The sequence below is a fragment of the Hyperolius riggenbachi genome, chromosome 10 (assembly GCF_040937935.1).
Source record: "Hyperolius riggenbachi isolate aHypRig1 chromosome 10, aHypRig1.pri, whole genome shotgun sequence".
In the NCBI taxonomy this organism is placed as follows: domain Eukaryota; kingdom Metazoa; phylum Chordata; class Amphibia; order Anura; family Hyperoliidae; genus Hyperolius; species Hyperolius riggenbachi.
This window is the reverse complement of record NC_090655.1, coordinates 244,748,517-244,772,268: the sequence shown is the minus strand read 5'-3', so window position 1 is coordinate 244,772,268 and position 23,752 is coordinate 244,748,517. Positions and strand designations below refer to the sequence as shown.

The following is a 23,752-nucleotide window of genomic DNA, read 5'->3' as shown; positions in this document are numbered from 1 at the left end:
GGAGGCTGGGAGGCTGTTTCTATGCTGGACCCCGTTATTCTGTGTGTGTGTGGGGGCTGGGAGGCTGATTCTATGCTGCCCCCCCCCCCCTGTCATTCTGTGTGTGGGGGGCTAGGAGGCTGTTTCTAGGCTAGACCCCTTGTTGTTCTGTGTGTGGGTGCTCAGGTGGTGTTTCTATGCTGGACCCCCTGTTATTCTGTGTATGGGGGCTGGGAGGCTGTTTCTATGCTGGACCCCGTTATTCTGTGTGTGGCGGCTGGGAGACTGTTTTTATGCTGGTCCCCCTGTTATTCTGTGTGTGGGGGCTGGGAGGCTGCTTCTATGCTGGATCCCCTGTTATTCTGTGTGTAGGGGCTGGGAGGCTGTTTCTATGCTGGACCCCCTGTTATTCTGTGTGTAGGGACTGGGAGGCTGTTTTTATGCTGGACCACCTGTTATTCTGTGTGTGGCAGCTGGGTGGCTGTTTCTACACTGGACCCCCTGTTATTCTGTGTGTGGGGGCTGGGAGGCTGTTTCTATGCCGGACCCCCTGTTATTCTGTGTGTGGCAGCTGGGTGGCGGTTTCTACACTGGATCCCCTGTTATTCTGTGTGTGGGGCCTTTTGATGCCATTTCTATGCTGGAGGGTACTGTATAGTGGCTACACTGATTACAAATGGGGAAGGGGAGATACTGTTCACATTAAAGGGAGGGGACATAATTTCTGCATTTGGGGATGAAGAGAGTTAATGGCAACACTTCTGGATGACAAAGGGTTAATGGCCTGCAACTGGGGACCTGGAGGGTTTCCTGGCTGCACTGGCAATGAAGCTGTTAAAGGACTGCTATTGCAAATATTGTAAAATTTTTAATACGTTTAAACAAATAAAAAAAAGAAGTATGTTTCTTCCAGAGGAAAATGAGCTATAAATTACTTTTCTCCTATGTTGCTGTCGCTTACAGTAGGTAGTAGAAATCTGACAGAACTGACAGGCTTTGAACTAGTCCATCTCTTCATGGTTGATTCTAAGCAAGACATTCCATGAAAAGGGTTTATACAATGATGCTGGCCAGCCTTCTCACTGCACACTTTTTTGGCAGTTGGACAGAGCAACTGCTATTCACAAACTGCTTTTGAAAATAAACAAAATTACGAAAATCCCCCCAGGAGGAGATGGGTTAGTCCAAAACCTGTCGGTAATATCAGATTTTACTACCGATTGTAAGTGACAGCAACATAGGAGAAAAGTAATTTATGGCTCATTTTACACTGGAAGAAACGTACTTCTTATTTGCATGTGTTTACATGTATTTTATATTTTACGATTTGCACGATAGTGCTCCTTTAAGCCCTACTGGTCCTTAAATGTAGCCATTACCTTTCCAAGTCAGGAAAACCTTGCTGCCTAAGAGGGTGAAATATTGGGATAGGCTTATCCATGGCTTTGGCTTATAGTGGAGAATATATGGTAGAAGCAAGCTAATAACCCCTTAAGTACGCTGCGTGTGAGAATGTGCCTGGAAATGTGAGCTTTCAGCAGCTGTCAGCAGAGTAGTGTCAGTGGAATGCAGATAACTTTTCCATTGTGCACCAGGACCTTTGCCTCTCTTTTTCAATGGTTAATTTGCATATATTCAGCAGTGTTGCACTGGGAGACATCTCAAGCTCACTCCAACCTGAATTATCGCAAATTCTTTCTGTTTTAGGAAAGTAAACTTTTGTTTTGCCTCTCTTTTTAAGTGTGACTTGGTCAGCATGCACCACATCCTAATGTTGACCCTCAACGTCACATGACATGCATCAGGAGCCAGTGGAGGGACACTTATACACGACCAACTGAGCTGCACTGAAGTGGAGACACGATGAGGCAGGGCCTATTTGCCCCCATAACCTTCACCCCAAAACCCAAATACAACCCCTTCTGCATTCTGAACCAACAGCCCCGCCCAACCTTAAAGGAAACACTGGACACAAATTCCGGTGGTGTAAAAAAGGCCAGAGCAGCCTTTTTCCTTTATTGGTTAATGATTAACAATAGTGCAAATCCGGAGGTCCACTTATACAACCAGCAAGCAGCTCCGTAATGGCCCCCAGCCACAAGCACTGGCTCAGGGACAGCTGCTTGCCAAACAGTAGGCACTCATTGGAGACGCTAACCTTCGGAGCGGGATATCAACACCGAGGTGAAACACCTCCCCTCACCATTTCTGACCTCCGCCGGATACCCTTCCCCTCCGGCTGCAATAACAAAGAAAACAAAACACGGAACGACAGACAACAAAATAAAACAACCTAAAGGAAGGGAGGGAGCTTCCTTCTGGAAAGATCCTGCCGGGAAGGGGTTCTCCACCCCCCGTTAAATACCCCTCCACCTATGCCAGCCCACTTCCCAAATTCTGATTGGGCTCATGCCCCTATCCCAGCCTGCCTTCCTTTGGGACCTTCCCCTCTGGGTGTCGAGGCCCGCCCTATCATGGGAGCCCTCCCCAGGACCTTAGTTCCTCAGTACGGGCTCTGCTAAGTCCAGGGGCTTAGCAATAGGGGGTGCAGAGGTAGCGACCGCATCGGGGCCCTTGGGCCAGAGGGGCCCCAAAGGGTCCTGCCTCAATTACAGTATTAGCTCTCTATTGGTCCAGTGCTCATAATAATCACTTCTATAGATACTTTGAATAGTGGTAATCATTAACAAGCTGCTTCCCATCCCCTTCTTGCACCTCTGACACTGTAGTTGCCATTGGAAGTTTTTGGTGTGCCGTATCAATTGTTATGTATAGAGTACTTGAGGGGCCCCATTGTAAAACTTGCATCGGGGCCCATAGCTCCTTAGCTACGCCACTGGCTAAGGCCCCAGTGCCTGGCAGTGGGACAGGTTAGTGTGCTCTGCTGCATGAACTCCTCAGATATGCACATGGGGAAGAGAGTGAGGCAGGCACCCTTCGTGTGTGTGTGGGGAGGGGGTAAGTGAAGGAAGATATTGAGGCTGCCGCTTTGGGGGGGGTGGGGGGGGAAATACTGATTACTGACCAAATTACCAAGAAGGGGTGTGTGAAGATCCTGGCTGAACTGATGACTAAAGACAGGGTATAGAAACCAGTCCCCCCGATTACTAATAGTCGAGGGGAGGAGCAGCTTCCTAAATGTAGCCATCTACTTTCCTGAGTCAACTGATGTTTGAGTCAGGAAAACATTCCAGCTGAAGATGGTTGAATACTGGAGTTGGCTTATCCATGGGAACGGCTTATAGTGGAGGATATATTGGGAACAACAAGCAAATAACCCCTTCAGTACTCTGTGTGTGAGAAATGTGCCTGGAAATGTGAGCTTTCAGCAGCTGTCAGCTCCCAGGATCAGCCACATACACCGCTCCTCTCTGTGTGGCTTTATAAGACTCTGACCCATCACATCACACAGCAGAGTAGTGCCTCCCTCTGCAGCACAATGGGGAACTCAGACACTGACTCTCCATACAGCCGGCTCTCCTAAATACTTTGTAGAAAAGGAGAGTCACATTTGGGCACACACTAAAGCAGAAGTAACAGGCAGATGTGTGTAATTTGTGCCATACTGTCTGCTCTGAGGGGAAAGCTGTGCAGGAGAGCAGTGACTGCTGGAGCAGCTGAGGGAGGAGATAGCAGTAGAGATCCATCACCCACTGTACACTGCTGATCCTAGGGAGACAAGAGGTGCTGCTAGCTGACATTGCTTTCTAGGCATACTGGTCACAAAAAGTATAGAGAAGCTTTTACAGGCCTGCTATAAGACTTCCTCCGATGGGGAGCTAAAAACATTACAAATCTCACTATTGTGGTCCTTTAAGGGTAGTGTTAAGTGCCCAGATCTATCCTGAGAAATGCCTCCGAAAATGTCACCGGGAGTGTGACTTATAATGTGAAACTAGATGCCCTTTGTGAGTAAAACGTTTTCCACACTCTGAACATGAGTAAGGATACTCTCCTGTGTGAGTCCTCTGGTGACTCCGAAGGTTTGAGCTACTAGAGAATTTTTTCCCACACTCTGAACATGAGTAAGGATACTCTCCTGTGTGAGACCTCTGGTGTGTCCGAAGGCTTGAGCTACAAGAGAATTTTTTGTCACACTCTGAACATGAGTAAGGACGCTCTCCTGTGTGTATTCTCTGGTGTGTCCGAAGGCTTGAGCTACAAGAGAATTTTTTGCCACACTCTGAACATGAGTAAGGACGCTCTCCTGTGTGTGTTCTCTGGTGCGTCCGAAGGCTTGAGCTACTAGAGAATTTTTTCCCACACTCTGAACAGGAGTAGGGACGCTCTCCTGTGTGTGTTCTCTGGTGCAACTCAAGCTGAAAAATAGAAGGAAAATGTTTGCCACATTCTAAACATGAATAAGGACGCTCCCCAGTGTGGTTTTTCAGGTGAAGTTGAAGGTTTGTATTACAAGAGAAGTTTCTTCCACACTCTGAACATAAATAAGGACTCTCTTCAGTGTGAGTTCTCAAGTGAATCTGGAGCATTGCTTTGGAAGATAATTTTTTCTCACACTCTGAACATGAGTAAGGATACTCTCCCGTGTGAGACCTCTGGTGTGTCCGAAGGTTTGAGCTACTAGAGAATTTTTTCCCACACTCTGCACATGAGTAAGGACACTCTCCTGTGTGTATTCTCTGGTGTGTCCGAAGGCTTGAGCTACAAGATAATTTTTTGCCACACTCTGAACATGAGTAAGGATACTCTCCCGTGTGAGACCTCTGGTGTGTCCGAAGGCTTGAGCTACTAGAGAATTTTTTCCCACACTCTGAACATGAGTAAGGATACTCTCCCGTGTGAGACCTCTGGTGTGTCCGAAGGCTTGAGCTACTAGAAAATTGTTTCCCACACTCTGAACATGAGTAAGGATACTCTCCCGTGTGAGACCTCTGGTGTGTCTGAAGGCTTGAGCTACTAAAGAATTTTTTCCCACACTCTGAACATGAGTAAGGATACTCTCCCGTGTGAGACCTCTGGTGTTTCCGAAGGCTTGAGCTACAAGAGAATGTTTTCCAACATTCTGAACATGAGTAAGGCCAGTGTTCTCCATGGCTTCTCTGGTGTCGATTAAATAATTTATGACGATGGAAACGTTTCCCACACTCTGAACATGAGAAAGGCTGCAGCTCTTTGTGACTTCTTTGGTGCTTAACAAGGCCCCAGTAAGATGTAAAACATTTATCACAAACTAGGCATGAATGTTTCTTGTTGCCTTCACCTGTTACAGTATCTGCCGTACTGGAAGATTCCTGAGAATTACCCCAATCATTCGCTCTGCCAGCAGTGTGCACACCTGGAGGGATATTTGGGGTAACAGGATGTGACCTTCCAGAAGCTTCCTGATGATTGGAGGTAATGGTGGAAATTCCTGGGAGAATCTGTGTGACGCCATTATCTTCTACATTACAAGGAGGAGGTACAAGAAGGTGTCCCTCTAACCTGTTCCCAGTATTGTCTCCACCTGCTGGGAGAAGAGTGAAAGTACATGTTACCTGCTGATGTCAGAGGCCTCGCTACATATCAAAGCAAAGTTCTGATTGGCCCCAGCTCAAACTGCACATAAGTGAGGACTCCCTCTGTCATGGCTGACATGCATAACTGAATAGTTCCCCTCTAACTTACACACACCAGGCCAGAGTCTAGAGTTTCCCTTTTGCATGGAGACTCAGAAAGTCGAGACCTCTGTATATTATAATCACCAGACTTCACCCTAATGCCAAAAATACCACATACGAATAAGCTTCAAATGTTTTCTCTGCTCTTTTATTGCACCAGACACACTCTGAATATGCACTACAATACACACTCATAGCTGACCTGGTGTTCAGAAAACTGTAAGGCGACCTAGCAGTTACTTTATATGCTCAACTATAAACTACATGTATTTTTGCTCCTAAAATGTCCACCATTAACTATCGGTTTACACTAAGGTCTGCGTAGTGGATGTAAGGAGGGGGGCCTGACTTCTTGCCTCGCTACCTTCCCCTTAAATACTTATCGAGCCTCTAGCAACATATAACAGCCTTTATGCGGAGGCTAGCGGGCACCTAGCATAATACCAATAAATGAGGATGAGATACTGTACACCATATGAAAGGCCCATCTCCATTCCTCAGTATAACATCATAGCACCAACAAATGAGGAGGAGATACTGTACACCATATGAAAGGCCCATCTGCATTCCTCAGTATAACATCATAGCACCAACACATGAGGAGGAGATACTGTACACCATATGAAAGGTCCATCTCCATTCCTCAGTATAACATCATAGCACCAACAAATGAGGAGGAGATACTGTACACCATATGAAAGGCCCATCTTCATTCCTCAGTATAACATCATAGCACCAACAAATGAGGATGAGATACTGTACACCATATGAAATGGAGATGGACCTTTCATATGGTGTACAGTATCTCTTACTTATTTGTTGGTACTAAGAGGTTATACTGAGGAATAGAGATGGACCTTTCATATGGTGTACAGTGTGTCCTCATTTGTTGGTGCTATGATGTTATACTGAGGAATGGAGATGGTCCTTTCATATGATGTACAGTATCTCCTCCTCATTTGTTGGTGCTATGATGTTATACTGAGGAATGGAGATTGGCCTTTCATATGGTGTACAGTATCTCCTCCTCATGTGTCGGTGCTATAATGTTATACTGAGGAATGCAGATGGGCCTTTCATATGGTGTACAGAATCTCCTCCTCATTTGTTGGTACTATGATGTTATACTGAGGAATGGAGATGGACCTTTAATATGGTGTACAGTATCTCCTCCTCATTTGTTGGTACTATGATGTTATACTGAGGAATGGAGATGGACCTTTCATATGGTGTACAGTATCTCCTCCTCATTTGTTGGTACTATGATGTTATACTGAGGAATGGAGATGGACCTTTCATATGGTGTACAGTATCTCCTCCTCATTTTTTGGTGCTATGATGTTATATTGAGGAATGAAGATGGACCTTTCATATGGTGTACAGTATCTCCTCCTCATTTGTTGCTGCTATGATGTTATACTGAGGAATGGAGATGGACCTTTCATATGGTGTACAGTATCTCCTCCTAATTTTTTGGTGCTATGATGTTATACTGAGGAATGGAGATGGGCCTTTCATATGGTGTACAGTATCCCCTCCTCATTTGTTGGCACTATGGTGTTATACTAAGGAATGGAGATGAGCCTTTCATATGGAGTACAGTATCTCCCCCTCATTTGTTGGTGCTATGATGTTATACTGAGGAATGGAGATGGGCCTTGTTAGAACATGTTTAAAATACGCTCCCGCGGACTTCACCTCTGGAAGCTCTCACCTCATTGCAGCTCCTTCCACATCCCCCCCCCCCCTATCTGTCCATGCGCGGCCGTCGCATGCACAGATTACGGATGCCACACCTGTTACTGCTTTGCAGGTGAGCCTGCAATGCTCTTACTCATTTTTGCATTAACTTATCTAGAACTTCATCGCGATACCAGCTCTGCTAGAAGTTCTGTGTGTTGTACCCTCTGATCAATGTTTGCCGTGCCACTACCTAAACTACAAAAAAATGGCTGCCTCCCTGTAGGAAGGAGCACTTTGCACTTAACCTACAACCTAAAAAGGTCCAATCAGGACAGTTGGGGGCATATTTTGTCAGGGAGATGCTTAAAGATCCTGTGCAACTGAGATTGGACAAGGGGAGGTATATCGATTTTTCTGGAGAAGGATCTTTTGCATGGCAGCTTCGAGATGTTTGGGTGAACACCTCAACCCGTGTCTTCCACCAGGACCTGAGAGGTCAACCTTTTTTGGTGCTAGACGGGGAGGTGAAACAAGTAGAGTTGTCCTCATGCGGGCAATTCTTGCAGAAGTACCTGCGTTGGCCGGGGCAAGTCAAATTTAGTGAAGAAGTCTGCGGGCTCAATAACGCAGAATGCGAGGCTACCATTCAAAAGATCCACCCTTTTTAGCATCCTGTCTAAGGACACATTCAAGGTACATGTTCATAATTGTTCCAATAAGGGGGATCTGTCAAGGGGAACATATTGGGTGAGCGGAGATCCCATATGGATCCAGTCATCCAGGTTGGATGACGTTATTTCTCAAATTGTTAAGAGAACTCTAAAGTTCAAAGTTTCACGGGAAGTTCCCATCCTGAAAGAGAACACGACATGGGACAAAGGGGAACAGGTTTTGACCCAAGACGACCACACTTTGTTACAAAGGTTAAACAAACAGTACACTAAGTTAGAGGTAAGATTTCACCATGATCCAGGTGATCTTAACGAGGTAGAACACAAAAATAAGCAGGTGAGTTCCAGTCTGACCTGGTGGAAAAGGTTTCCGGTGATGTTCCAGGGACACTCGGACTGGGCCTCTGCAGTTCCAAAGTTCTTTCTACACCCACTGGTCGTCTGGATGGGGATGACAACTTTAGGCATCATTATCCAGGTGAGGTTGCGTGTTAAAATTACGTAAAACAAATTAACCTGGTCCAGAGATTGGTGCCTCATAAACAATCTCATGATCCAATATTTTTAAAATGAGGGATATACAGGGTTACGGGTATAGGTAGTAGTACCGGGGATGGAGCTGATTGTATAAAGGCGCTCTTTTAGAAGGCACCTGGCACTGCTCCATTGAGTAACAAACAAACGAGTTTCACTTTTCTGTGGTCATGCAAGTTTGTGAGTGATACGCAAGTGATGCAAATGCTGAGCATGTGGTATAGAGGGACTTAGAAATAGGGCCTCCCCAGAGAGCCTGGTTACAGGAAGACCAAGAGGTCTTGCTCTTTCTCTTCCAGGGATAACCGCCTAGAGCAGAGAAGTTGTGTGAGCACGAACATCGAAAAGTGAAACATAAAGAAAGGAACCAGGTACGGGTGGGTTCAGAAGCTGGGATCTGCGGGTCAAGCCTTTTTAGGGGGGATTGTTATAATTTAAGTAGGCCTCAGTTATTTGGACTGAGTTAGTCAAAAAGGCTTGATGAGCAGACCTGCCCTTTAAGGGGATTTTCTCAGAGAGAGAAAATCTGCAGTTCTGTCAGCAGAACTAGAACATACCAAGAAGCTGTTCTGTGGACAAGGCCGCAGGTCTCCCTGACCTGGGCATGTACCGCCACTAGAACAATAAACATCAGCCATGTTTTGTAAATATCCACATTCCTGCATATAGGTCAGAAGCCTCATTGATTATTAATCAAGTAGGTGTGTATGATGACACCACAAGTAGGTCCACCAATAGACTGATATAGGGGATGGCAAAGATGATGTCATATTTAACTCTTTCCTAGTCGGTATTAAACCCGGAGTGAGCGATGGAGAGGGCATTCTGCTCCTTACTTTCGCACTAGCTAGCAAGGCTGACTGGGACCTCTAAGTATGTTTTTCCTTTCTGTAATCTGATATAATGTATGCTGTACATAGGTAGTCTAGATGTAACATAGAGTAGATACAAGAAGACCTGGGTACCTTCAGCAGGAAGGTACTCACGCAGCTGTAACACAACATGGAAGTCTGCTTTGCCAGGAGATGATAAACTGTATCTATCTGTATTTCTGTTACTTGAATAAATAACGTAAACATTGAAGAAGCCTGAGGAAGTCTATCTCCTACTTGCTGTGTTGAGAGTCAAGTGATCTCACAGTCTGTGAGACGGTGGTGTCGAAGCAAGGTGATATAGAACAGGTTCTAACAGGCCTTTCATATGGTGTACAGGATCTCCTCCTCATTTGTTGGTGCTATGATGTTATACTGAAGAATGGAGATGGGACTTTCATATGGTGTACAGTATTTCCTCCTCATTTGTTGGTGCTATGATGTTATAATGAGGAATGGAGATGGACCTTTCACAAGGTGTATAGTATATACTCGAAATGATAAAAATTAAAAAACTAGGGGAAGTGTCTACTTGCAGATATCAGAAAGAGTTTATTAAGCAGAACCAAATTGCAGTCACATAAAACACCCTTACCCCCCCCCCCCCTAAAATACACGGCCATGTATAGCTGTGACGTCAGCTGACCTCTCAACCTACTTCACACATACCAGCAAAACAATAATGCTCAAGTATTTCTGACAGATTAAGTGGACACTCCACAATGCAACTGTCATGCAGGCTTGATTCAAAGATTTTTTGCTTCAAAAGTTAACACAGGATGCTGTATAGGGCAGAGTTCCCCAACCCTGTCCTCAAGGCCCACCAACAGTACGTTTTGCAGAAAACCACAAGCATTCACAGGTGGTGTAATTAGTGTCTCAGCAGAGCTGATTAACTACCTCTGTGGATTTCTACAAAACATGCACAGTTGGTGGGCCTTGAGGACAGGGTTGGGGAACACTGGATAGGGCATCTTCTATGTCTGTGTGTGCTGCCACACTGTTGTACTGAGTCATAGAAAAGCAGTATCCAGTTGGAGAATACACAGAGTCTGTAGTGGAAACAAGGTGCGGACCAACCGCTAGTTAGCCATCAGTCTTTACACAAGTGGACACTGTTGCCATCCTGAACTACAGCCACTTGATCTACACAGTTCCAGGGTGTAGACACAATTTAAAGAGCAGGAATTGCGCAACTTAGCCATGCAAGGCTTAAAGAAACCCTTAAGTCAGAAAAAAAATGAGTTTTACTCACCTGGGGCTTTTACTAGCCCCCTGCAGCAGTCCTGTGCCCTCGCAGCCACTCACTAATCCTCTGGTCCCCCACTGCCAGCTAGTTTCGTTTTTGACGACAGGCCCATCAGGACTGGCCAAGTGTAGCTTTTTCCACATTCCCGACTGTAATTAACGCTATTGCATTGCCGCATTACAAACGCATAGATATGCGGCAACGTGTTGCATTGCGGCAAGCAATAGCGCTAATTACAGTCGGAAATGCGGGAAAAAGCTACACGTGGCCAGTCCTGACGGGCCTGTCGTCAAAAACGAAACTAGCTGGCAGCGGGGGACCAGAGGATTAGTGAGTGGCTGCGAGGGCACAGGACTGCTGCAGGGGGCTAGTAGAAGCCCCAGGTGAGTAAAACTCATTTTTTTTCTGACTTAAGTGTTTCTTTAAGCCTTGCATGGCTAAGTTGCGTAATGCCTGCTCTTTAAATTGTGTCTACACCCTGGAACTGTGTAGATCAAGTGGCTGTAGTTCTGGATGGCAACAGTGTCCACTTGTGTAAAGACTGATGGCTAACTAGCGGTTGGTCCGCACCTTGTTTCCACTACAGACTCTGTGTATTCTCCAACTGGATAGTGCTTTTCTATGACTCAGTACAACAGTGTGGCAGCACACACAGACATAGAAGATGCCCTATCCAGTGTTCCCCAACCCTGTCCTCAAGGCCCACCAACTGTGCATGTTTTGTAGAAATCCACAGAGGTAGTTAATCAGCTCTGCTGAGACACTAATTACACCACCTGTGAATGCTTGTGGTTTTCTGCAAAATGTACTGTTGGTGGGCACAGGACTGCTGCAGGGGGCTGGTAGAAGCCCCAGGTGAGTAAAACTCATTTTTTTTTCTGACTTAAGGTTCACTTTAAGAGTAATATATACATTGCCCAGGCGGGCTCTCACCACCGCTGGGCTCCACCGATGACTTGAATGTCCTCCACTGTTAATGTAGGTGATGTATAGTATCTACTCCTCATTTATTGGTGATATGATATTATACAGAGGAATAGAGATGTGTCTATCATATGGTGTACAAAATCTCCTCCTCACTTGTTGGTATTAGGATATGGGCCTCTTCGATCTCTTATTTTTCACCTCTCAATCTAGCCAGGACTATATTAGCAGACCATATGGTCAGCAATGACCTTGGTCAGCAGTGTATAAATGTAAGGGTATACATTTTAAGGGTACGTTAGACAACCCGAATTAGATCAGAATTGAACCAGAAGGGAACAGAAGAGAACTATTTTACATTTTATTCATCATGTTACTTTTATCACTGTCATTACCACTTCTGTATTTTGTATTCTGTATGCTGTATCATTTTTTATACTTTGTCACTAATTATGTATCTTGTATATTAGTGTACACCATTGTCTGTATTATGTACCCCATGTTTGTTTCTTACTTTGTACAGCGCCACGGAATATGTTGACGCTTTATAAATCAATAATAATAATAATAATAACTAGCACAAAACTCTGTGCAGCTGTTCATCTGCTGATTTCCTAATACTTTGCATAGAGGTATCCTCGTTACATTCTTCAACATACAGAAGCTAAATTTATAGCTCTGCACACCCACTGACCAAACGACAGATGGTGTCACCATGCCCGCCCATCCACACCTCTGCTGATCCTTGCTGGCTGCTCCACTGTTGACCTCCCCACCGGCTGAACCATCGCTGATTTCCTGACAAATTACGTCATCATCATCCAGACACCCCATTCACCAATTGCCTATGCCGGATCTTCTGCCGTCGTTGACCTTCTGCCGACTTCACCACTGATCTCCTGCTGATCCCTCTTTCCCATATCCTCATTCCCATCCGTCCTACCCTTAGGCACTCTCTCCCTATCACCTGGGGCCTCTGGAATATCAGGTCTACCTGCAATAAGCACAGATCCATTCATGGGCTCTTCCTCCTACCTACCTTCCCTGCCCTCACAGAGACATGGCTCACATCCTCTGAATGTACTGCTGCTGCAGCTCCAGCTCTCTCCTATGGGGGCTTACACCTCAGTCATACCCACAGAGCTGAACAGGACTGGAGGAGGGGTGGGCGTGCTCCTCTCCCCACCATGCACCTTCTGTTCCTTTCACCTCCCTCCTCCCTTCACTTCTTATCCTTTGAGGCCAATGCAATCCCCCTTCCAGCCATCATTGCAGTCCTATACTACCCCTCTTCTAGCTCCACATCTCTCTTCCTTGATAACAGTTCTCTCTTCCTTGATAACCTAGGCTCCTGGCTACCAAACACTCTGTCATTCGATCTCCTTATCATCATCCTCAGGGACTTCAATATTCCTAGAGATGCGCCCAACACACCTGCCACCACTCAGCTGCTCTCCTTCACCAACTCCCTTGGTCTCTCCCAGCACGCAAATGGGGCACCGACTCTGCTGTTCATACTCTTGACCTCATCTTCTCCAAATCCACCACCCTCACCAACCTGGACATTGCACCCTTCCCTCACCTCCTCACCTTTGCCCTCTACCTATCATTCGCCTCTGCCCCCACCCCCACTCAGCCTGGTCGATGGCAAAGGGATCTGCGCAATCTGAACCCAACCATCTTAGCAGGCCCCCTCCTGTCCCTCTCCTCCACCCTCCCCACTCTGTCATGCCCCAATCAAGCAGCAGCACAATATAATACACCCCGTTTTTCAGCCTTAGATGAAGCTACTCCCTAACCTTTCAACCCAAAAACCCCCAACCCTGGCACACCACCCACACACGCATTCTCAGGAAAGGGACATGAACAGAAATGAAGGAAATCACATCTCAATTCTGATTTCCAAATTATAAAGCTAAGCTGCCACTCTTCCACACTGCCTTACCAGAAGCTAAACAAAAGTATTTTGCAGCCTTGATCTGATCTCAAGCCTCCAACCATGGATGTCTCTTCACCACCTTTAACTCCATACCCAACCCCATTTCACCCCTCCCCCCCCCCCCAGCTCCACCCTTTCAGGCAATGACTTTGCCATCCACTTCACTGGTAAAATTGCAGCTATCCAATGTGAAATCTCCCTCCTACATTCTTCAATTTTCTCCACCTCCCCCCAGGTCACTGCCATGCTCTGCCCTATAAACCACCTCCTCCCCACTCCTCACCCCCTCCTCCTCCCAAGCCTCCCCCATGCACCACCCCCCTCATCTCCTCCATCCAGACTGTTCCAAAGCACCCCCCCCCCTCCCCACACACACACACACACCTCCTTCAATGGCCCGGATGGCATGCATCCTCGGGTCCTAAGGGAATTAAGTTCAGTTATAGATAAACCCCTTTATCTTATCTTTTGTGACTCTCTTGCAACTGGCAGAGTCCCAGTGGATTGGCGTACAGCCCATGTTTTCCCATTATTTAAGAAGGGCAAAAAATCAGATCCAGGAAATTATAGACCTGTAAGCTTAACATCAGTTGTATGCAAACTATTTGAGGGGTTACTAAGAGATACTATACATGACTTTATAGTAGAAAATAATCTTATTTCTCAGCATCAACATGGGTTTACTAAAGACAGGTCCTGTTTGACTAACATGCTCAGCTTTTATGAGGTAGTGAATGCTAATATGGATATTGGGAATGCTGTAGATGTGATATACTTGGACTTTGCAAAGGCCTTCGACACTGTTCCCCACAAAAGTCCGGTGCAAAAGTTGAGGATGCAAAGACTGGGGAAGAGTCTGTGTGTATGGATAGGGAACTGGCTAATGGACAGAAAACAAAGAGTTGTGGTCAATGGATCGTACTCAAAATGGGAGACTGTTAGCAGTGGGGTCCCACAGGGGTCTGTTCTGGGTCCAGTGCTCTTCAATTTATATATTAATGACCTAGTAGATGCAGTAATGAGCAATGTTGCTATTTTTGCAGATGATACAAAATTGTGCAGAATCATCAACTCTCAGGAAGATAGTGTCATATTGCAACAGGATCTGGATAGGATGGCTATATGGGCACATACATGGCAGATGAAATTCAATGTTGACAAATGTAAAGTCATGCATTTTGGACGTACTGATGGTCTAGCACCATTCAAAATAAATGGGATACAGTTGGGGACATCAATCTTGGAGAAGGACTTAGGAGTACTCATCGACAACAAGTTAAATAATCATACTCAATGCCAAGCAGCTGCAGCTAAAGCTAACAAAATTTTGGGATGCATTAAAAGGGAAATAAAAACTCGAGATGCTAGCATAATATTGCCCCTGTTTAACTCTCTAGTAAGGCCACATCTGGAATATGGAATTCAGTTCTGGGCACCACATTACAAAAAAGATATTGCAGTTTTAGAGCAGGTGCAGAGACGAGCAACAAAATTGATACGTGGGATGGAAGGTCTCACTTATCAAGAAAGGTTAGATAAACTGGGTTTATTTAGTCTAGAGAAAAGACGCCTTAGAGGGGATCTAATTAACATGTATAAATACATCAGAGGGCAATATAATAGCTTGGCGGATGAGCTTTTTGTCCCTAGGCCTTCTCAAAGGACTAAAGAACATGATCTGCGCATGGAGGAAAAACGTTTTAGCCATTTATTTAGGAAAGGGTTCTTTACAGTAAGAGTGATTAAGATGTTAAATGCATTGCCACAGGAAGTCGTTATGGCAAACTCTATATCTGCATTTAAAGGTGGCTTAGATGCTTTCCTTGCGTTGAAACACATCCATGGTTACAATTACTATGTAATGCCCAATGATGTTGATCCAGGGATTTTATCTGATTGCCACCTGGAGTCGGGAAGGAATTTTTTCCTTTTTGGGGCTAATTGGACCATGCCTTGTAAGGGTCTTTCGCCTTCCTCTGGATCAACAGGGGTATGTGAGGGAGCAGGCTGGTGTTGTACTTTGTTCTCTGGTTGAACTCGATGTACATATGTCTTTTTTCAACCCAAATAACTATGTAACTATGTAACTCCTACCACCATTGACAAACTGAATCTATTCCTTACCACTTCCCCTGCCACCTCTTCCCTCCTCGACCCCATCCCCTCTGCCAACCTCTGCCTCCACTTTCCTGAAATGGTCCCGGACCTCTCCCTCTCCACCAGCACTTTCCCCTTAGCTTTTAAAGTGGCCATTGTACTTCCCCTGCTGAAAAAACCCTCACTTGACTCCACCATACCCTCAAACTACTGCTCAATCTCCCTCTTCCCTTTTGCCTTAAAGCTCCTTGAGCGCCTGGTCCTTAGATGCATCACAAATTACCTCAGCATGAACTCCATGAACAGAAACAGCTCTGTCAAGGTAGTAAATGACCTTGCCCTTGCCAAAGATGAAGGCAACTACTCCATCATACTACTCCTTGAGCTTTCCTTAGTGTTTGATACAGCTGACCATCCCCTGCTCCTTCAATCCTTAGGGATTTGCAACAGCACCCTGGCCTGGATCTCCTCATACCTCTCTGATTGCCTCTTCACAACCTCTTTCAATGGTTTTTCCTCATCTCCCAATCCCCTCTCGGTCGGAGTCTCCCAGGGCTCTGTTCTAGGCACCATACTGTTCTCAATTTACCTCCATTGGCAAAGTCAGCTCCTCCCTGGGCTTCAAATACCACCTATATGTGGATGATACCCAAATCTATCTCCACACCCCTGATCTCTCCCCCTCCGTCTCTCGACTATCTCCTCCTGTATGTCAGCCAGGTTCCTGAAACTTAACTTAGATAAAACTGAGATCCTCATTTTCCCAACCCGCGTTGCACCAGCCCTCCCAGATATTCACGTTACAATCAACAGCATTTCCATCTGCCCTACCTCTCAGGCCTGCTGCCTGGGCGTTACCCTAGACTCTGCTCTTTCCATCAGCCCCACATCCAAAATGTCACCAGAGCCTGCAATTTCCACCCACCTTTTTCTGACCCCAGATACTACCACACTTCTCATTCATGCCCTCATCATCTCCCACCTTGACTATTGCAATGCCCTACTGTCCGGCCTCCCCCTCCAACGCATTACAGCCCTTCAATCAGTTATGAATGCAGCAGCTATACTCATCTGCATCCACTTCTTCCCTTTGCGAAGCCCTACACTGGCTCCCTATCTGCTTCAGGATCAGTTTTAAGATTCTGTGCCAGGCCTACAATTCTGTGCACAAGACCTGCCCAACCTACATTTCTGAGCTCCTGCACCCCATGCATCTCTCACTCCCATGCACACCTACAGGGTTTCTCAAGAGCCACCCCCACTCTATGGAACTTCTTCCCCTGGGTCTTGTAAAATCACATGATCATGCACCTTATACCCTGTTTGCATGGATAACCTTGTGCTATGTTGTATAACTGTTTTCAACCTCTCTGTTTGCCACCCCTTGTTTACATTGTATGTATTCTTACATAGTATCCAGTGCTGCGTAAATTGTTGGTGCTTTATAAATACAATAAATAATATTAATAGTATGGTGTATAGTATCTCCTCCTCATTTGTTAGTACTATGATGTATGCTGGGGAATGGAGACGGGCATTTCATATGGTGTACAGTACTGTGATGTTATACTCGGGGAGGGGGGGGGGTAGCAATAGGGGGTGCAGAGGTTGCGACTGCATCAGGGCCCTTGGGCCAGAGGGGCCCTCCCTCAACTTCAGTATTAGCTCTCTATTGGTCCCCTGCTCATAATAATCACTTCTATAGATACTTTGATTAGTGGTAATCATTATCAAACTGCTCCCCATCCCCTTCTTCCACCTCTGACACTGTAGGTGCCATTGGCAGGTTTTGGTGCTTGGGGGGCCCCCAATGTAAAACTTGAATCGGAGACCACAGCTCCTTAGCTACGCCACTGGTTATACTGAGGAATGGAGATGGGCCTTTCATATGGTGTACAGTATCTCCTCCTCATTTGTTGGTGGCATGATGTTATACTGAGGAATGGAGATAGGCCTTTCATACGGTATCTCCTCCTCATTTGTTGGTACTATGATGTTATACTGAGGAATGGAGATGGGCCTTTCATATGGTGTACAGTATCTTCTCCTCATTTGTTGGTACTATGATGTTATACTGAGGAATAGAGATGGGCCTTTCATATGGTGTACAGTATCTCCTGCTCATTTGTTGGTACTATGATGTTATACAGAGGAATGGAGATGGGCCTTTCATATGGTGTACAGTATCTCTTCCTCATTTGTTCCTGCTATGATGTTATAATGAGGAATGGAAATGGGCCTTTCATATGGTGTACAGTAGTATCTCCTCCTCATTTGTTCCTGCTATGATGTTATACTGAGGAATGGAGATGGGCCTTTCATATGGTGTACTGTACAGTATCTCCTCCTCATTTGTTGGTACTATGATGTTATACTGAGGAATGGAGATGGGCCTTTCATATGGCGTACAGTATCTCCTCCTCATATGTTGGCGCTATATTGGTATACTGAGGAATGGAGATGGGCTTTTCATATGGTGTACAGTATCTCCTCATTTGTTCCTGCTATGATGTTATACTGAGGAATAGAGATGGGCCTTTCATATGGTGTACAGTATCTCCCCCTCTTTTGATAGTACTATGATGTTATACTGAGGAATGGAGATGGGCCTTTCATATGGTGTACAGTATCTCCTCCTCATTTGTTGGTGTTATGATGTTATACTGAGAAATGGAGATGGGCCTTTCATATGGTGTACAGTATCTCCTCTTCATTTGTTGGTGCTATGATGTTATACTGAGGAATGGAGATGGGCCTTTCATATGATGCACAGTATCTCCTCATGTGTTGGTGTTATGTTATGATGTTATACTGAGGAATGGAGATGGGCCTTTCATATTGTGTACAGTATCTCCTCCTCATTTGTTGGTACTATGCTGTTATTCTGAGGAATGGAGTTGGGCCTTTCATATGGTGTACAGTATCTCCTCCCCATTTGTTGGTACTATGATGTTATACTGAGGAATGGAGATGGGCCTTTCATATGGTGTACAGTATCTCCTCCCCATTTGTTGGCACTATGATTTTATACAGAGGAATAGAGATGGGCCTTTCATATGGTGTACAGTATCTCCCCCTCATTTGTTGGCACTATGATTTTATACAGAGGAATAGAGATGTGCCTTTCATATGGTGTACAGTATCTCCTCCCCATTTGTTGGTACTATGATGTTATACTGAGGAATGGGGATGGGCCTTTCATATGGTGTACAGAATCTCCTCCTCATTTGTTGGTACTATGATTTTATACAGAGGAATAGAGATGTGCCTTTCATATGGTGTACAGTATCTCCTCCCCATTTGTTGGCACTATGATGTTATACTGAGGAATGGAGATGGGCCTTTCATATGGTGTACAGAATGTCCTCCTCATTTGTTGGCACTATGATGTTATACTGAGGAATAGAGATGTGCCTTTCATATGGTGTACAGTATCTCCTCCCCATTTGTTGGCACTATGATGTTATACTGAGGAATGGAGATGGGCCTTTCATATGGTGTACAGTAACTCATCCTCATTTGTTGGTACTATGATGTTATACTGAGGAATGGAGATGGGCCTTTCATATGGTGTACATTATCTCCTCCTCATTTGTTGGTGCTATGATTTTATACAGAGGAATAGAGATGGGCCTTTCATATGGTGTACAGTATCCCCTCCTCATTTGTTGGTGCTATGATGTTATACTGAGGAATGGAGATGGGCGTTTCATATGGTGTACAGTATCTCCTCCTCATTTGTTGGCACTATGATTGTAAGCTCGCAAGGGCAGAGACCTCCTCCTAGTGTTTCTCATACCACTGTAATTTTAACATATGCACATGTACCAACTACACATCAACTATGTATGTATTTGTATTTATTCTATTCAATGCCATGACTGTACAGTGTCTTTTACTTCTCATGTATATTTGTTCCCCCTTATTTGTTTGAACTATGTACAGCGCTACGGAAGATGTTGGCGCTATATAAATAAAAACATAATAATATTGAGGAAAGAAGATGGGCCTTTTATATGGTGTACCTAGGGAATTTGACACCCGCTGCTAATTATTTACAGACAACCACCCCAAACAACCATTTTTTTATGGGAGGGTTGACGGTTTGGAGTGGCAAGCGTGTTGCTGCAAATTTTGGGGGGTTTTGAAGGAAAGGAAGTTGTCAGGATGTGGACAGAGCTAACCATTACGAAACTCTGTACAGTGCTGCAGAATATGTCATGCTAATCGCGATCGCTAAACGCAACTCGCGAATTACCGGCAAACATTTGCATGTAATACTTTTGTGGTTAACGCTAACCGCAAACGCGGCAGTGAGAACACTGCCGTGTGTTACATTATGCAGCGGTTTATGCTAACAGTTTGCCTTGAGTGGGAATCGCGCAATTCCCGCTCCAGTGAGAACAGGCCCTTATTGATTAATTACTCTGATCAGGATGAATAATCAATAGTCCAGGGCACATGGCTACTAATGACAGTCAACTTCTCAAGCACTAAATGCATTCTGTCACCTCTCCCTGCTAATGTCCCTGCTGCAGCACAGCAATCATTCTCTCTACTCACCCTGCTGCTCTGCACATTCACTCACTGCAGGCTGTTTGTAGAGAGTGAGGAGACATATTGCCCATGGGACAGGAAGGGGGAGGGGTGATTCATCTAGTGCAGAAAATAGTATAGTCCCATGTACTGCCTGCGCTATTTTACCGAATGTTGCCCCAACTATAAAAAAAAGGTCCCAGGTCGAAGAACACAGTGGCTAAGCACCACAGCGGGACCCCTAGCCATGGCTACACCCAGTGCTGTGAGCACCTACAGCCTTGTGGAAGGTACGCCACTGGTGTAAAGTATCTCCTCCTCAGCTGTTGGGAACATGATATTATATAATACAGAGACAACTGTTAATTTTTGCTAAACATTTATTATACTTGCTGCACAGGAGCAACAAACAATCTGCACATTTGACATTTTCCTCTTCTCTCCCCTCAGCACAAAGGAAAGAAGCCAGAAAGTGGGAGTAGCCCCGCTGATATGTGTGAGATCTCACGAGAGGTGTGCATGCTTGGTAGAGGGAAGATGCTTGTTGTGGTGAGTAGTGAGGAGTAAGGAGGTGGAGTCCAGATTGTGCTTGAGGATTCCTGTCATACGTTTGTTTATATTTTAAAAAGAAAGATGGTGAGATGACATATACCCTTACAGAGCACTTCCTCGTGTAAAGATCTGCTGATTCTGCTATTGCCAGTCACTATATTTTATACTTATAGAAAAAAAATAAAAACAATCTGAAACATTTATGAATATAGCATTTAGTACTTACGTGTGCAGATGTCTACAGATACGTTTTCTGCTTTAATTGTCCTCATCATGTCACCCTCCTCCATAAACTGCTGATCACTCATCACATACGTCTCTTCTTCTTTCACTTTAAATGTCCTCATTATGTCACCCTCCTAGGAAGTAGACCTAGATGTTAGTGTATGAGGAAAAAAAATGTGTACAATCATAAAATGAGTGCCCGTTATACATGTGCATGTCCACATTTAAGCCGTGTGGTGTGTACACACTTGAAAGATAAATGAAAGATATCAGACCAATTTTACCCCCTTCCATGTAGTATGAGAGCCATACTCTACACAGTCTTTTCTATGGAGCTGAACTCCCCATCAGATAAAACTCTTTGCAAGATGCTCTACACAAAGATGCTGTACACATTCAAAAGATCAGTATCTGCAAAAGATCTGTTCCTGCAAAAGATCCGTTCCTGCAAAATGCATTCATAGTCTATGATATCTGCAGATCCTCATACACACCTTGTTTAACAGACTTCGGGCTTGATTCACAAAGCGGTGCAAACTGTTTAGCTTGGGTGTGCTAAACAGTTAGAACGTGAAGTGTTTTTCGCGGACTATTGCGCGCGCAAAGTGCCGCGATTCGCGCGATCGCGGACTTTCGCACGCAAAAGTCCGCGATCGCGCGAATCGCGGCACTTTGCGCACGCAAAAGTCCGCGAAAAGCACTTCACGTGCTAACTGTTTAGCACACCCGTGCTAAACAGTTTGCACCGCTTTGTGAATCAAGCCCGTCATCTGCATATCTGACAATCATCTGCAGATCTAAAAACCCATCCTGGTGGATCTGATCTGCAGATGAATGTCTGTTAACCACTTAAGGACCGCCCCCAGCCGATGAGAGGCGGCAAAGTCCGGGCCTAAACGGCCGCAATACGCCCATCGGCGGGGGCGGCTGCGGGCGTGGTTATGCGGTGATCGCGTCATTCGTGACGCGATCAGCCGCCGGCGACTGGCTCCGCCCCCCTCGCGCTGTAACCCGCCGGCCGTTCAGGAAGCGCCGGCGGGTTACTATCACCCGGATCGCCACACATACAGTGTATAATAGGCTTTGTAATGTATACAAAGCCTATTATACTGGCCGCCTCCTGCCCTGGTGGTCCCAGTGTCCGAGGGACCACCAGGGCAGGCTGCAGCCATCCTAGTCAAGCACACTGATTTCCCCCCCCTGCCCCCTGATCGCCCACAGCACCCCTCAGACCCCCCCTGCCCACCCCCCATACCACTGTTAGCACCCAATCACCCCCCCCCCCCCCTAATCACCCATCAATCACTTCCTGTCGCTTTCTGTCACTGCTATTTTTTTTTAACCCTAAACTGCCCCCTGCTCCCTCCTGATCACTCCCCCACCCCTCAGATTCTCCCCAGACACCCCCCAGACACCCTCCCCCTGTGTACTGTATGCATCTATCCCCCCTGATCACCTGCCAATCACCTGTCAATCACCTGTCAATCACCCCCTGTCACTGCCACCCATCAATCAGCCCCTAACCTGCCCCTTGCGGGCAATCTGATCACCCACCCACACCAATAGATCGCCCGCAGATCCGACGTCACATCAGCTCCCAAGTGCAGTGTTTACATCTATTCTCTACCCTAAACACCCACTAATTACCCATCAATCACCCCCTATCACCACCTTTCACTGTTACCCATCAGATCAGACCCTAATCTGCCCCTTGCGGGCACCCAATCACCCACCCACACGCTCAGATTGCCCTCAGACCCCCCCTTATCAATTCGCCAGTGCAATATTTACATCTGTTCTTCCCTGTAATAACCCACTGATCACCTGTCAATCACCTATCAATCACCCATCAATCACCCCCTGTCACTGCCACCCATCAATCACCCCCTGTCACTGCCACCCATCAATCAGCCCCTAACCTGCCCCTTGCGGGCAATCTGATCACCCACCCACACCAATAGATCGCCCGCAGATCTGACGTCAGATCACCTCCCAAGTGCAGTGTTTACATCTGTTCTCTACCCTAAACACCCACTAATTACCCATCAATCACCCCCTATCACCACCTGTCACTGTTACCCATCAGATCAGACCCTAATCTGCCCCTTGCGGGCACCCAATCACCTGCCTACACGCTCAGATTGCCCTCAGACCCCCCCTTATCAATTTGCCAGTGCATTATTTACAACTGTTCTTCCCTGTAATAACCCTCTAATCACCTGTCAATCACCCCCTGTCACTGCCACCAATCAATCACCCCCTGTCACTGCCACCCATCAATCAGCCCCTAACCTGCCCCTTGCGGGCAATCTGATCACCCACCCACACCAATAGATCGCCCGCAGATCTGACATCAGATCACCTTCCAAGTGCAGTGTTTACATCTGTTCTCTACCCTAAACACCCACTAATTACCCATCAATCACCCCCTATCACCACCTGTCACTGTTACCCATCAGATTAGACCCTAATCTGCCCCTTGCGGGCACCCAATCACCCACCCACACGCTCAGATTGCCCTCAGACCCCCCCTTATCAATTTGACAGTGCATTATTTACATCGGTTCTTCCCTGTAATAACCCACTGATCACCTGTCAATCACCTATCAATCACCCATCAATCACCCCCTGTCACTGCCACCCATCAATCACCCCCTGTCACTGCCACCCATCAATCAGCCCCTAACCTGCCCCTTGCGGGCAATCTGATCACCCACCCACACCATCAGATTGCCCCAGACCTACCCTCAGATCACCTCCAAAGTGCATTGTTTACATCTGTTCTGCCATCTAATCACCCACTGATCACCCATCAATCAGCCCCTGTCACTGCTACCCATCAGATTAGACCCCTATCTGCCCCTAGGGCACCC

The 23,752-nt window shown here is 46.0% G+C and overlaps 1 protein-coding gene across 3 annotated transcripts in view; it reads right to left on the bottom strand.

Moving 5' to 3' along the window:
- Positions 1 to 1,955: 1,955 nt before the first annotated feature.
- The window catches only part of LOC137535120 (zinc finger protein 135-like), a 48,086-nt gene continuing 26,289 nt past the window's right edge, over positions 1,956 to 23,752 (bottom strand). For 2 of the 3 annotated variants that reach the window (XM_068256929.1, XM_068256927.1), the window contains exons 2-3: positions 20,881 to 21,013; positions 1,956 to 5,446 (exon numbers count right to left, since the gene is read on the bottom strand). In XM_068256929.1, the coding sequence (XP_068113030.1) occupies positions 3,846 to 5,446; positions 20,881 to 21,001 (1,722 nt within the window). In that variant the 5' untranslated portion in view covers positions 21,002 to 21,013 and the 3' untranslated portion in view covers positions 1,956 to 3,845. The remainder of the gene's footprint in view (positions 5,447 to 20,880; positions 21,014 to 23,752) is intronic. The other variant, XM_068256928.1, reaches the window with a different exon arrangement.